This window comes from Corythoichthys intestinalis, chromosome 21, assembly GCF_030265065.1.
Source record: "Corythoichthys intestinalis isolate RoL2023-P3 chromosome 21, ASM3026506v1, whole genome shotgun sequence".
NCBI lineage: Eukaryota > Metazoa > Chordata > Actinopteri > Syngnathiformes > Syngnathidae > Corythoichthys > Corythoichthys intestinalis.
This window is the reverse complement of record NC_080415.1, coordinates 39,976,907-39,991,826: the sequence shown is the minus strand read 5'-3', so window position 1 is coordinate 39,991,826 and position 14,920 is coordinate 39,976,907. Positions and strand designations below refer to the sequence as shown.

The 14,920-nt window shown below is 38.2% G+C and overlaps 1 protein-coding gene across 1 annotated transcript in view; it reads left to right on the top strand.

The window, feature by feature from the left end:
* The window catches only part of LOC130909946 (ras-related protein Rab-26), a 56,864-nt gene that overhangs the window by 20,149 nt on the left and 21,795 nt on the right, over window positions 1–14,920 (top strand). The window contains exons 4-5 of the mRNA XM_057826901.1: window positions 1,231–1,297; window positions 8,738–8,790. Of these exons, the coding sequence (XP_057682884.1) occupies window positions 1,231–1,297; window positions 8,738–8,790 (120 nt within the window). The remainder of the gene's footprint in view (window positions 1–1,230; window positions 1,298–8,737; window positions 8,791–14,920) is intronic.

Here is a 14,920-nt window from a genome sequence, read left to right as displayed (position 1 = left end):
AAAAAAGTGGTATTTATACAGTATCAGCCAATACTACACAACAGGGTATGAGTAGCCCCCACCCACCAAAAAAAATTTGTGCAGTTAGTGTAGTGACCAAGCCATGATAGCTATTTCTTTTCATTCAAGAATATATGCAGTAATTAAGTACTAAAAGAAAAAATACATTAATTTTTTTGTATAAAAAAGTGGTATTGGTATAGTATCAGCCAATACTACACAACAGGGTATGAGTAGCCCCCCCGCCCCCCCCAAAAAATCTGTGCAGTTAGTGTCGTGACCAAGCCATGATAGTTATTTCTTTTCATTCAAGAACATATGCAGTAATTAAGTACTAAAAGAAAAAATACATTTATTTTTTTGTATAAAAAAGTGGTATTTATACAGTATCAGCCAATACTTCACAACAGGGTATGAGTAGCCCCCCCCCCCCCCCCCCCAAAAAAAATCTGTGTAGTTAGTGTAGTGACCAAACCATGATAGCTATTTCTTTTCATTCAAGAATATATGCAGTAATTAAGTACTAAAAGAAAAAATACATTTATTTTTTTGTATAAAAAAGTGGTATTGGTAAAGTATCAGCCAATACTACACAACAGGGTATGAGTAGCCCCCCCCCCAAAAAAAAAAAAATATATCGGTGCATAACTATTGTCTCTTACGCCAAAGCTAAATGCTAAATGTGTGTTTTTATGTGTGATGAGATATTTCTGACATCATAATAAGTCATTAATCTTCATCACTCATTCAGTTTCTTTGGTTAAAGTAACGGAAGAGAATAGCAGAATTTTGAACAATTTTCATACATTGTTTGCGAGAGACACAGACAGGCTGATGATGAAATGGATTAAGTCTGACAGTTTTTCCACCTCACTTGGCCAAATTCTCATTCTGTTCATTTAGCTCCTTTATTCAGCTCATCCATCAGTTGCTTGAAATATTACAGAAACTATTTCTAAGAAAATGAAATGATGTTAAACAGGCTTTTGAAAGCTGTGCAAAAGTGTGATCACAATCATATCTTGATTGAAGCTATTAAATTCAAAATAAATGAACTCATCTTGAAAGCTCTTGATGCTATTTGGTCCCTCTTGTGAAAAACAACAGAAGTTTTTCTGTGTTCCAGTATTGCAGTCTTCCTTTGTGTGTATGTGATTTCTTATGTTATTTACTGAATGTAACAATGCATACAGTGCACAACATTTTTGTAATTTTACTCTTCTTCTTTAGATCTGGGACACTGCTGGCCAGGAACGATTCCGCAGTGTCACACACGCCTACTATCGCGATGCTCACGGTAAGAATTCGTAATTATTTTGTGTGTCCATTCCTATATATTTTTTCCCGTCCAGTTGTTCGAGGCTCTACAAACAGACAAACAGTAAACACGAGAAAAGATACTATTCCTTCAATGCGTAAAACAAAATAAAATTTAGTCTTTTTTCAAACATTTTTCAAATTCAAAAATTTAATATTAAATAAAATACTTGAGCAAAAATACAAAAATAAATATGGATCGATGTACAACAAAAGAACAATTGGCTAACTTGCATAGCAAAAGTTTGCTAGCTTAAGTGCTATAAATGCAAACGTTTTTTTTTTTTACTATGCTCTTAACAAATCATCCAAACACCCCCCCAAAAAACGCAAAATATGAGTCGAAACTAAATTACAAATGCATAAACAGTCATATTAGCTCAAACAAAAACTTACGTTGGTCTTTACAAGGAGCAGGTGGATCCAGCCATATCAGATGTCATGAGTGTCCTTGAGTGTTTGAAAGGCGCTTTGAAATTAAAAGCATTATTAGGGCCCAAGAACCAACTTGTGCTTCTCAACGTTGCAAAATAGCTCAGTGTCGCCCCCTTGAATTTTTTAAAAAAAAAGGCCTCTCCATTTTGGCTTTTTCTACGTACGCTGAAATTTGGGGAGTAGATACGTTGTGCAAAAGTGCTCCAAAGCACCCATATTCCAAACCCAACAGGAAATCGGGTATTTTGGATTGAATGTGAAATTTTTATCAATTTACAGGGTGCACATTTGAGACACTGGCACCCACGAAGTTAGTTGCATCCACCTCAAAATTAGTGAGAATGTTCATGAGACATAATATATCATTAAGGTTCTTAAAATGGTGAGTTTTCTGACATGTATGTGAGGTATCCCAGCCTGAACACGACTGCATTGATATATTACCCATTAGGCTTGGGTGCAACACTAGTTGTAACGCTTGCATGTTTGCACGCATGTACACGAAATCTGATTTTAAAGACATTTCAGCCTGTAGATTGCAAATGTTGTTTGTAATCACGGCGTTGACAGAAAGTTTTTATTCCATTTCATTCATGTGCAGTACATATCGACAAAATATGCACGTGATCAAGAGTGGCGTTGAGGGTGCGGGGGCCCAGTTGTACATCGTTAAACTGATCTGTCAGTGTTGTACAGCAGTTTGCTCGCAGATGTTTAACAAGGCAGCAGGGGAGCCACGAACTGCTCTTTCGAATCGTCAGGCTGTTACTGACTTTTAAACAAAAAGTTCATTCGGTCTGACAGACATTACCCTGCAAGAGTTTGCAACCCGAACACCAAAGCCGTCAAGTCTTGTCAGATAATTGTACCATGTTCAGACCTTGTAATGTATAACTCTTGCTGTAGTCGGAGAACTTATTTATGAACCGCATCTGTAAAGCCGTTTATCATTCAGCCCCAGATATCACAGATTAAGAGTTTGTTTACACAACAGAAACCTTAATAAGAAAAGGTTGTTTTCTTTAAATTTGAAGTCACTCGTTGCAGCATTTCATAGGGGCAGTCAGCTTTACTGCTGAACTGTGAGTGGCTGCAGGGGTGTCCAACATAGACTTCAAAATGTATTGACGGCTCAGATCGGTCACGCACTGTGCCTTGCACTCAAGCAGGGGGCCGGCCACATCAAGAGGAGCTATTCACAAACACGCACGCAGCGATCTAACCTCGGATTTCTGTTGAAAAAGTACGAAAGCTGCACCACATACAAACAGGAAGGATTGTCTCAGGAGTGATTTGTTCGAGGATTTAAGGTAATTTTTATATTTTTCGTACCATGCATGCATTTTGAAACGTTGTGAAAAAAATCAGTGGGAGAAATTAGCCACTATTGCGTAAAACAAATGCTAACTGTACTTTTTTTTTTTTGCTTTTAACCAAGAATCGAGACTGTTTTACGTCCATATCTATAAAAAAAATTCTGTGATTTAAGCATTTATTCACAAAAATTTTCACCGGAAAAGCTCTGTTTGCATCAGGCGGCCGCTAGCTACATTCTAGTGCTGCAATGATTAATCGATTAACTCGAGTATTCGATTAGAATAGAAAATATTCGAAATAAATGTTATTGCTTCGTGTATTTGTTTATTTAAAGTGGCGTTGTAATGGTTTATTTTGAAAGTGTTTGCATTTTGTTTTATTGAATAGGTTGGATCCACTGCCCTCTGGTCTGCCTCATTTCACATGGCTGAATCCAACTGCTCCCTGTTAAGACCAACATAAGGTTTAAGTTAAGTTTAAGCTAAAAACTTTTTTTTGGAGCTAATGTTTTTTTAATGCATTCGAAATTTAGTTAAAATATTTAGCTGTTTTCTGTGGGAATATGTGTTTGAACATTTTGTTAAGTGCATTGCACAAAAAGTTAGTTAGGTATATTTAGCCTTTTTTTTTTTGTGGGAATATGTGTCTAAACCATTTGTTAAGAGCAGTGTAAAAAAAAAAAAAAAAAAACATTAGTGTTTTATAGCATTTAAGCTAGCAGACTTTTGCTCTGTAAGTTAGCCAATTGTTCTTTTGTTGTACATAGATCCTTTTTTTTTTTTTTTAATACCATTTGAGGCTCAGCTATTTGAACTAACTGGTTCATCGATTAATCGACTACTAAAGTAATCGATAGCTGCAGTCGTACTACATTCACTAACAGACTACCATTGTACTTCGACATATTTACGTAAAATAAACGTTAACTGCACTTTTTTTTTTTTTTTGCTTTTGACCAAGAATTGAAATGTTTTACGTCCATATCTATGATGAATTCAGGGATTTAAGCATTTATTCACAAGAATTTGCACCAGAAAAGCTCTGTTTACATTAGCCGGCCGCTAGCTACATTCACTAACAGACTAGCATTGTACTTTGACATATTTACGTAAAATAAATGCTAACTGCACATTTTTTTTGCTTTTAATCAAGAATCGAGATGGTTTTACGTTTGCACTCCAACTAGGGCTGTCAAAATGATTGCGTTAACGGGCGTTAATGAATTTTTTTTTTTTTTTATTAATCACGTTAAAATATTTGACGCAATTAACGCACATGCCCCGCTCAAACAGATTAAAATGACAGCAGTGTCATGTCCACTTGTTACTTGTGTTTTTTTGTCTCCCTCTGCTGGCGCTTTGGTGCGACTGATTTTATACACCATGAGCATTGTGTAATTATTGACATCAACAATGCCGAGCTACTAGTTTATTTTTTGATTGAGAATTTTACAAATTGTATTAAAACGAAAACATTAAGAGGTGTTTTAATATAAAATTTCTATGTACATTATGAAGTCTATGTGTCCAACTCATTTACCCTTGCGATTAGTTCAGATGTGGGCCAGACAAGTTTATTTTTGGCCAAATAAGTGAACTCGTTGGCTGTCATTGACGACGCTCGATGTCCAATACATTGTTTCTTTTTCCACTTGGAGGGGGTGAATGAACAGACATTCATTCGCCCAATCTCAGTTATGGTGCACTGGATGTCGAGTGCCGTCATTGGCACTGGAAAATAACCATCAACTATAAGTGAATTGGACATCTATTGTTGTCAATGACAAGCTAGGAGTTCCTTTTGCATCACTTTCTTGTCATTTTAAGATACATACGGGTCACTACCTGCCTATCAGGCAGAACAACCCCGCGAGTGAGCTTGGACCCCCTGGCGGGCCCTTCCGGTGCGTCCGCTGTATGTACATTTTGATTTAGTGTAGCGCAGACACCGTTGGACTGAACGCATTAGATGGTGAGGTTTTAAATTTCGACAACACTTTCCGAGCATAGCGTTTTATTAAGACATTAAATCTGTGTGATTTGTCGAATTCACAATTTAACGATCCAAACGAGCTGGCTTGTTGCTGTGTACTCGGCGCAATCTGCCAGGCTCATTTCATGCAAAGGATGTTGCCAAGTGCAAGAGGTCCAGCTGTGTCCGGTACCAAACTGCATCTTCCCTGTCGCTCAGCGGAGCTGGCAATCTTCCACTTCCACAGCATGAAGGAAAACCGCTGCGGTGGCGAAAAAACCAGGGAGCGCGTACTCAATGGGGGAGTCAAGTCATTTGTGTGGACCGGAAAAGGAGAAATATGTAGGAAAAAAGTGGTTAGGGAGAAAGACCTACTGGGCAAAAAAACAACAACAATCTTTTCAGAAGCATAAAGCGCCAAGTGAAAATAACAGAAGCAGGCTGGACACATTTGAAACATTCTACCTTTGTTGATTCAGAATAACAAGAGAAGGGCATCATACATTGCTGGCCGAAAGTATTGGCACACCTGCAATTCTGTCAGATAAAGCTCAATTTCTCCCGGAAAATAATTGCAATTACAAATGCTTTGGTAGTAATACCTTCATCTATTTTGCTTGCAATGAAAAGACACAAAAGAGTATGTAGAAAAGAAAATTAAATCATTATCATTTTAAACAAAACTCCAAAAATGGGCCGGCCAAAAGTATTGGTACCCTTTGAAAAATCACGGGATGCTTCTAATTTGTGTCATTAACAGCACCTGTGGCACATAACAGGTGGTGGCAATAACTAAATCCTACTTGCAGCCAGTTAAAATGGATTAAAGTTGACTCAACCTCTGTCCTGTGTCCCACATTGAGCATGGAGAAAAGAAAGACTACCAAAGAACTGTCTGAGGACTTGAGGAAGCATGGGCAATCTCAAGTCCATCGCCAAAGACCTGAATGTTCCTGTGTCTACCGTGTGCAGTGTGCTCAATAAGTGTAAAGCCCATGGCACCATGGCTAACCTCCCTAGATGTGGACGGAAATGAAAAAGTGACGAGAGATTTTAACGAAAAATTGTGCGGATGGTAGATAAAGAAACTCGACTAACATTCAAACAAGTTCAAGCTGTCCCACAGTCCGAGGGTACAAAAGTGTCAACCCGTACTATCCGTCGGCGTCTGAATGAAAAGGGACTCTATGGTAGGATACCCAGGAAGACCCCACTTCTGACCCTGAGATTCACAAAGGCCAGGCTGGAGTTTCCCAAAACCTACCTGAGAAAGCCAAAAACGTTTTGGAAGAATGTTCTCTGGTTTTTAGGAAAGGCATCAACATAGAGTTTAAAGGGAAAAAAAACTAGGCATTGTAAGAAAAGAACACGGTGCCCCACAGTCAAACATGTCGGAGGTTCCCCGATGTTTTGGGGATGCTTTGCTGCCTCTGGCACTGGACTGCATGACTCTGTGCACGGCACTATGAAGTCTGAAGATTACCAACAAATTTTGCAGCATAATGTAGGGCCCAGTGTGAGAAAGCTGGGCCGCCCTCAGAGGTCATGGGTCTTCCAGCAGGACAGTGACCCAAAACATACTTTAAAAACCATGAGAAAAAGGTTTGAGAGAAAGCACTGGAGACTTCTAAAGTGGCCAGACCTGAATTCCATAAAACACCTGTGGAGAGATTTGAAAATTGCACCCTTCAAATCTCAGAGACCTGGAGCAGTTGACCAAAGAAGAATGGTCTAAAATTCCTGCAGAGCATTGAAAGAAACTCAATGATGGATACCGGAAGCGGTTGTTCGCAGTTATTTTGTCTAAAGGTTGTGCTACCAAGTACAAGTCCAATGCAGATTCTTGACTCTTGACAACTTGTCCAATGCAGATTCTTGACTCTTGACAACTTGTCCAATGCAGATTCTTGACTCATGACAAGATAATGATGCTGCAACTTTGGTTTGGTGCTGTTCCAGTGAGATTTACAAAGATGAATGCTTGAAGAAAACATCAAAATTCCCTCAGTTCCTGATGATATGGGGCTGCATGTCAGGCAAAGGCCCCTGGGGAGATGGCTGTGGTTAAATCTTCAATAAATGCACAAGTTTACATTCAAAATTTTAGACAGCTGTCTTATCCCTTCAATTGAAAATATGTTTGTCATTTTCCAAGATGACAATGCATCATGCCACAGAGCTAAAACTGTTAAAAGCATTCCTCGGAGAAAGACTCAGCCAGTCAATGTCATGGCCTGCAAATAGCCCAGATCTCAACCCTATTGAAAACCTGTAGTGCAAAGATGATCTGGCAACTGCAATCAAATTGATGAAAAATACTCATCAAGTCCATGCCAGAAAAGCCAGAGGTGGTGCTACTAAATACTAGAAATGTGTTTTGATTGTTATTTCTTTGTTTGTTTCTCATGATTCCATATTTTTTCCTCAGAATGGAGTGATTTCCCTGCACTTGCTCTCTTAAAGTAACATTTACCGACTACCACACCATTTCTTTTAGGGCTGTCAAAATTATCGCATTAACGGGCGGTAATTAATATCTTTATTTAATCACTTTAAAATATTTGACGCAATTAACCCACATGCCCCGCTCAGATTAAAATGACAGCAGTGTAATGTCCGCTTGTTACTTGTTTTTTGGTGTTTGGCGCCCTCTGCTGGCGCTTGGGTCCAAATGATTTTAAGGGTTTGGGGAGTGAGCATAGTGTAATTATTGACATCTACAATGGCGAGCTACTAGTTTATTTTTTGATTGAACATTTTACAAATTTTAATAAAACGAAAACATTAAGAGGGGTTTTAATATAACATTTCTATAATATATAATATAATCTATATATATACACTTATGTACTGTATGTTGAATGAATATATACGTCTTGTGTCTTATCTTTCCATTCCAACAATAATTTACAGAAAAATATGGCATATTTTAGAGATGGTTTGAATTGCGATTAATTACGATTAACTGATTTTTAAGCTGTAATTAACTCGATTCAAAATTTTAATCGTTTGACAGCCCTTTTACTGTTTCTGAATGCTAAAGAGTTGCACTTTTTGCACTTTTGAACTATTTCATAATTTTTTTTCAAGCTTTTTATCCGAGTTAGTTCTGAATGATAAAATGTCTGAGTGAGTGCTCGTCCAAGACTGGTGATTCCATACTTTTTTGCTAAGGGCTGTATTAGGCTGTGGGTGCCAATATTTTTGTCCGGCCCATTTTTGGAGTTTTGTGTAAAATAATAAGGATTTTTTTCCATTCTCTTTGTATTTTTTCATTGCACGCAAAATAAATGAAGATATTACTACCAAAGCAATTGTAATTGCAAACATTTTCCGGGAGAAATTGAGCATTATCTGACAGAATTGCACAGGTGCTAATACTTTTGGCCAGTCCTGTTATTGCGCACACTTATTTGTTCCGCTAAAGGTTGCTCCAGCAGAGACAATGAGTAGTTTCATTTGCCCGCGTACTAGTAATTGCATGTTTGACAGTGCATTCTGATACACAGCCTTGAATTAGTGCTGCCTGAAATAGCAGCAAGGTGCATGTGGAGATACAGTAATTATACTGAAGAGTGTCTACGTTGTCAGGCGTGACACTGATATCGTACTCTAGTTAGTGAGAGAGCTCGCCACTGTGTCCACTTGCACTATTTTCAAAGTTGTTTCATAAGGTATTGTTGTTGTGTCTTTCCAGCACTTCTTCTTCTCTATGATGTTACAAACAAAGCATCGTTCGATAACATTCGGGTAAGAAAAATCTCTCTTGTTTTAATTCCACTCCTGATGTCATGGATGAATAAGATTACACAAAAAGATTTTGAGATCTCTTGAATGCCTATTCTCAAAACTGTTTCCTCAATGGCCTTCATTATATATGATATCCTAAACCCTTTTTTGTTTACATGATCCAGGTTTTTGTTTTTTAACCCTTTCAGGATAGTGGTCACTACAAAGGACAGCAATTCAAAAATGGACACTTGAGATGCCTTAAAGCAGTACTTCTCAAATAGTGGGGCACAGAGCATTGCCAGGGGTGGCGCTTGTTAACCTCGGGGAACATACTTTTTTGCCGTACTAGAATAATGTATCATTTTGTGTGCGCAGTATTTTTGGACAAAACAAAAGGACACAGCAAAGAGCACTGGAGATATGACAAGCTAAGACTAGGAAATATGACTAAGCATATATAGCATTTGGCTTTGACTTTTAATACAGTGGGAGACGAGAAAAGACCAGTCTGTGTGTAAAAATGTTTGCAACGAACAGCAGGAAGCCACATCAAATAAGATGTCACTTATAAACATTAGACCCCATTCACATTGATAAGCCACTTGATTTTTTTTCAGCCAAGACGTGCCGAATATTGCCAACAATCGTCCCGCTTTGTTTCGCAGTGTTACATCAGTAAACCAGTGAGCACTGCTAGCATCATAAAGGGTGGCATACCAAGTTGCTCAGTGCAAAATAGCAAAAATAAAAACTGTCCCACTGTCCAATGACACTGTTGTTTTTTGTTCGATTGATTTTTGTTTTTACAGTTAAATGGTTATTTGAATGAATTATTTATTGATTGATATTATCAAAATTTATTGTTCACTATTAAATGGTCAAAAAATGTACCGTGAATGTATTTTTACGAATTGGATGTGACTTTTTTTTTTTTTTAATTCAGGCAAAGTGATGCACTTTAAGTCTTTTCTATACTTTATTGTAAGTTGAGCTACATATTTTTTCTTTAATATTACAAAGGACACAATATTATGCAGAAGTATACCTATATTAATAATTTATTGGCAAATGATACTATTTACAGTGGCGGCAGAGAGTTGTGGGGGGGGAGGGCGCGAAACGTTTACGTCTTCCTGGGGCGGGGGACGTAAGAGAAAATAATTGAGAAGCACTGGCTTAAAGCAACACTAGGTAGCTTTTCAGTTTTGGTCAATATTAGCGACACAAGTGGACAAAAGTGGTAGTGTTTTGTCCTTAAGGGAGACTGTGTTTCCCATGAGGACCATTGCACACCCGCACAGTGCCATAAAATCATCATATCCTGATCACCTGCAGATGGATTAAACAACACCTTTGTTGCCAGTGGCAGTGAGATGGACAAATCGTAATAAGGTAATAAATCCAGTTGTGGCTTAACAAGAGCATATGACAGTTAGGGGTGGGGTACGGTTAGGGTTAGGGCTTTTTTTTTTTTTTTGCTTCGATATGAAATTTTTTTTGGTCTTCGATGTGAAATAAAAACATTTTTTGTTTCGATGTGAAAATTTTTTTTTGCTTCGATGTAATTTCTTTTCTTCTACCTGTTTTTTTCACTTCTGTGTTTTTTTTTTTGACAGAAAAAAAAATCTCACGTGTCCCTTTTTTTAAAAATTATTTTTATCGTCAAAAAAATTACGTTAAATGACGGCCTGAGGCCTAAGGGGACATGAAAGAAGAAAAAAACAGAGAGGGGGAAAAAAAAAGTTGACGTAAAAAAAAAAAAATAAAAAAATACAGTGCCCCTAAAGGGACACAGAAGATTTTTTTCTGTCCAAAAAAAAAAAACAAAAAAACACTGAAGTGGGAAAAAAAAATGAGGTCGAAGCAAAAAAATTTTTTTTACATCGAAGCAAAAAATATTTATTTTTTGACATCGAAGCAAAAAAAAAAAAAAATTCTTCCGTGTCGCTAACGGGGCACTTTTTCTTTTTTTATGTTAACTTTTTTAAAAAAAAATGTCCTCTGTCTTTTTTCTTCTTCTTAGATGTCCCGTTACGGAGCCCCTAAGGGGCAATGGAAGACGAAAAAAACAGAGGGGGGAAAAAAAGTTGATGTTAAAAAAAAACAAACAAAAAAAAACTTATAGGGCAAGTGACTATTTATATTTTTAAAATTACCAAAAATAGTCACGTGCTCTGTAAGGGGTTAAAGGTTTTGCAGTAAGATTTTGAATAGCTGTCCATTGTAGTGACCACTGACCCTGAAAGGGTTAACATTGCTTTTTCACAGCTTTTCACCAAGGTCCAAATAATAATCATTCAGTTGAGTTAATTAAGAGTGTTAAAGTTAGTATTGAATGATCTGAATGAGAGTGATGGAGCTAGCTAGCAAAATAAGCTTTTATCCATGTAAATGTTGGGTCTATAATTGCATCCGGCATTCCAAGCTATTCTGTGCAATCTCCCACAGTGTGAATCCATTAGCAGCCAAGTCTCGGGGCGAAGGCCGCTGACTATTTAGAGGGATGGAGAGAAGCATTCAGTAAATTTTGTAATTCGACAGCTTTCATTCTCGTTAGTCAATAGGAAAATGGGCTGCTTTCATACAGTAGCTATGCTGCTTCCTTTCAAACATATTCATTTGAAGGTTAAATAACCTGCTTGAGCATAACAAGGTTAGAAGCGTAGAAAAAATGTGTTTTTCAAGTTTCATTTCAAACAAGTAAAACAATATTAATCCATTCTTTCATTGGCTTTCATGTTGACATTTCACAGAAGGGACCTGAAAGGTTCCACCTGACTATATTTGGAATCGGGACAAGCTTTTTTTTGTTTTTTTCTCGTTCAGTGAAGTAGAAATATTGAGATTTCATATGCTCAAGGGCTTTCCCTTTAAGTTGATTTACTACAACTGGTACTGTAGTGTAATTTACTGCAGGACGCACCCTGCCCTCTCCCACTAATATTGTAGACTACTAAGTCATTTTTGTGTCACCATGGTAATTTCAGTGCCAGATATCTAGGCCGTGTCAGACAAAATGATAGGGATTTTGCATGCCATTTTCTATCCCTTTGAAGTTCATGCAACTACTTGTTCGTGTTGCACCGATACCATTTTTTGGGCTCTCGATTTTGATTCTGACAACCGGCTGTGTGATATCGGCTGATGCCGATACTGTACCGTCACTTATTGTTTGCCCCTGAATAAAGAGGGTTGCTATCACAGCAACTGGGGGTGGGGGGGCAGCTACCAAACTCCACAAAAGCTACATCGACTTCCTGCATTTTCTTTTTAGCCAAGCTAGGTGTACATAAACTTAGCTTCAAACTTATTTGACTGTAAAGCGAGGGCGTAGGTTTGGTCTCAACATTGGTAGGGACAATATAACAGCGTAACCTACATGTACACTTTTTGCTGGGGACGGGACATTAATAAGACTAAACAGATTGGGTGAACGGGGATCAGGGCTACATTTCTCAAGAATATGAACCTTATTAATTGATAGCCTAAATGATCAATGCAAAATAAATCTGTATTGACTTATACTAACTTTCATATATATTAGTTCAAGTGATACATCGTTCGATTAAAACCTTTGTTTTCAAAAACTACTAAAGAAACATTTTGAAAACTTCCAGAATAGATGCCTGGATTTTTTTTTTTTTTTTAGCAAGTTTTAATTGCAATATTTGAACAGTATTTAAATTATATCAACATACACAATACTGTCCTAACTATCCAGGAATGCAAAAAATAAACAATTGTCTTAAGACCACTGAACATTGTCTAAATAAAGAAATTAAATACAACTGAAAAAAACGTCTTAGTTCGGGTATACCAAAAATAGATAAAAATGGGACCTTCCTTCAAGTAAAACACTAATGCTTTTGTCTACAAACACAACCAAACTGAACAAAAAATAAAAGCTCCTTTGTGCTGCTTTAAGACCACATAAATAAAACAAAAATAATTGGGGAGAAGGAGTTAAACCTCGGTCACCACATTTCTCACAATTAACATTAACAGTAGAAAACATACTGAAGGGCACTTCACTCTAAGCAGCTTCCTACTCAAGTTTTGCAGGTTAGCAAATTCATACAGTTTATTGTTATGCTAACTTTGATGCAGGTCTGACTTTCAGTAGCAAAATTAGTGGTGTTTTCCACACCTCCACAACATTGACGTTTTTTACATTAATTACAGTGGTTGTTGCTGCTGGCCCTTGTCTTCAAAGGTGGCAGAGGAGGCGGCATGTTGTCGATGTTGTATTTCTGTCTGGGATATGAGTGCGCGCGTGTGTGTGTGTGTGTGGGGGGGGGGTCATGTCATCAGCCAATCAAACGTGTGTTTGGGGGGGAAAAAATGGACTGGCACATTCAGCAAGTGAAAAGGGGTAAATGTCAGCCTGAACATAATGAAAGTAATTTACCTAATGATAGCAGGGTCAATTCTATCCGTACAACATATGAAAAGACAATCTCAATTACCTATATAATGCCAATAAGGTTGCTTAAAAGTTGGTGGGGACAATTTGAGCATCCTGAAAAGTTGCCAGTGTCCCTACCTTCCCTATGCAAATCTACGCCCTTGCTGTAAAGTAATAGCTATCATGGCTTGGTAGGACACTGCTTTACTCATTGTCTGTGATTGACGCCTGAAGGAATCTGATCTTCGAGCCAGACCGCTGGAATCGCGCCAGCCGGACCCACGCTGGCGCAGATCCAACGAGCTGGGCCGGCGGGACGCCGAGAATCTGGCCAGAAGGACAAACCCTGCGCGTTTACCTTAGTCTTAACCCTTTCTACTGACTCCATTTTGAAAGTTTTAAAGAAGGCTCACCAAAACAAGTTGACAATTTTTTCAGGTGGACAGCGATCAAAACGGCAAGGCGAAGCAGAAACACTCAGGCTGGGAGGCAAGGTCACCCTATCACACGTCAAAATGTACCTAGTCTTAAAATTTATGACCAAATTGCATAATTACACATAAAATATTCCAGGATGGTAAGGGAATTTTTATTTATTTTTTTTTACTGAATTTGCCAAAAAACCTACGGTTCCCCCCAAATTCGCCAAAAACTCTATTCATTTCTACTGGGAAGCCATCGACGGCCATACACGTCATTCCATTCATTTCTAATGGCAGACATTTCTCCTTCATTTTCAACGGATGGAAAACATAGGTGGTTGTGATTTTTGACAGCTGAAGGAATCTGACCTTTTAGCCAGACTACCAGAATTACGCCAGCCAAACCGCCGGACCAGCACTGGCGGGACACCGACAACCCAGCCAAAAGGCCAAATTCCGCATGTTCACCTTAGTCATAACCCCTTGTACTGAATCCATTTTGAACGCTGGAAGAAAGCTGGAAACACAAGTTGACAATTTATTGAGGTCGACAGTGGTCAAACAGCAAGGCAAACAGTAAATAGATCCAGGTGAGGAGGCAGACTCAGGGTCCCCATATCACAAGTCAGCAAAAGGTTCCCAAGAAAAAATGACAACGCTCAATGTTCCCCTTTCATTAAACATTCAGTCTTTTGAACGCTCTTTCTGGGCAGAAGAAGGGTGTGCTTGGAGGTTGTTTAGGATTATTGTCTGTTTGTGGATTAGATAGATTAGATAGATAGATGTGGGTTAGATCGCTGTGTGCATGTGTTTGTGAATAGCTCCTCTTAATGTGGGCGGCCCCCTACTTGAATGCGAGGCGCAGTGCATGACTGATCCGACCCGTCAATACCATGATGAAGTCTATGGCACAGCATTTGTACAATATGTCTTAACACTACCAAATACAGATGATGCCATTTTAGTGTAGTAACGGTACTGATATTTTGCATGTATTGACAAAAATAATGTTGCTGCAAGATGTGTTCCACACTGGACAATCCGACTACTGCAGCTTAAGTATTATTTCATAAGCAACCAACACCCTTTTTTGCCATCTCTTGGCTAAATTCTCATTATTTCAGTTTAGTTTGGAGAGCAAATATCCAGATGATCTTGCGCAAGCACAACTTTACTTCAAATAATTTGCATATCAGACAAAAAGAACAAGGGGGTAGACTAAATTTAGAAATGGCTTGTTTGAAGCGTGCGCTTGAGTTTTAAGCATTTCCTGGTGCACGCCTGAAAACTGTCGTCCCACCAATCCCCTGCCTGCAGCATC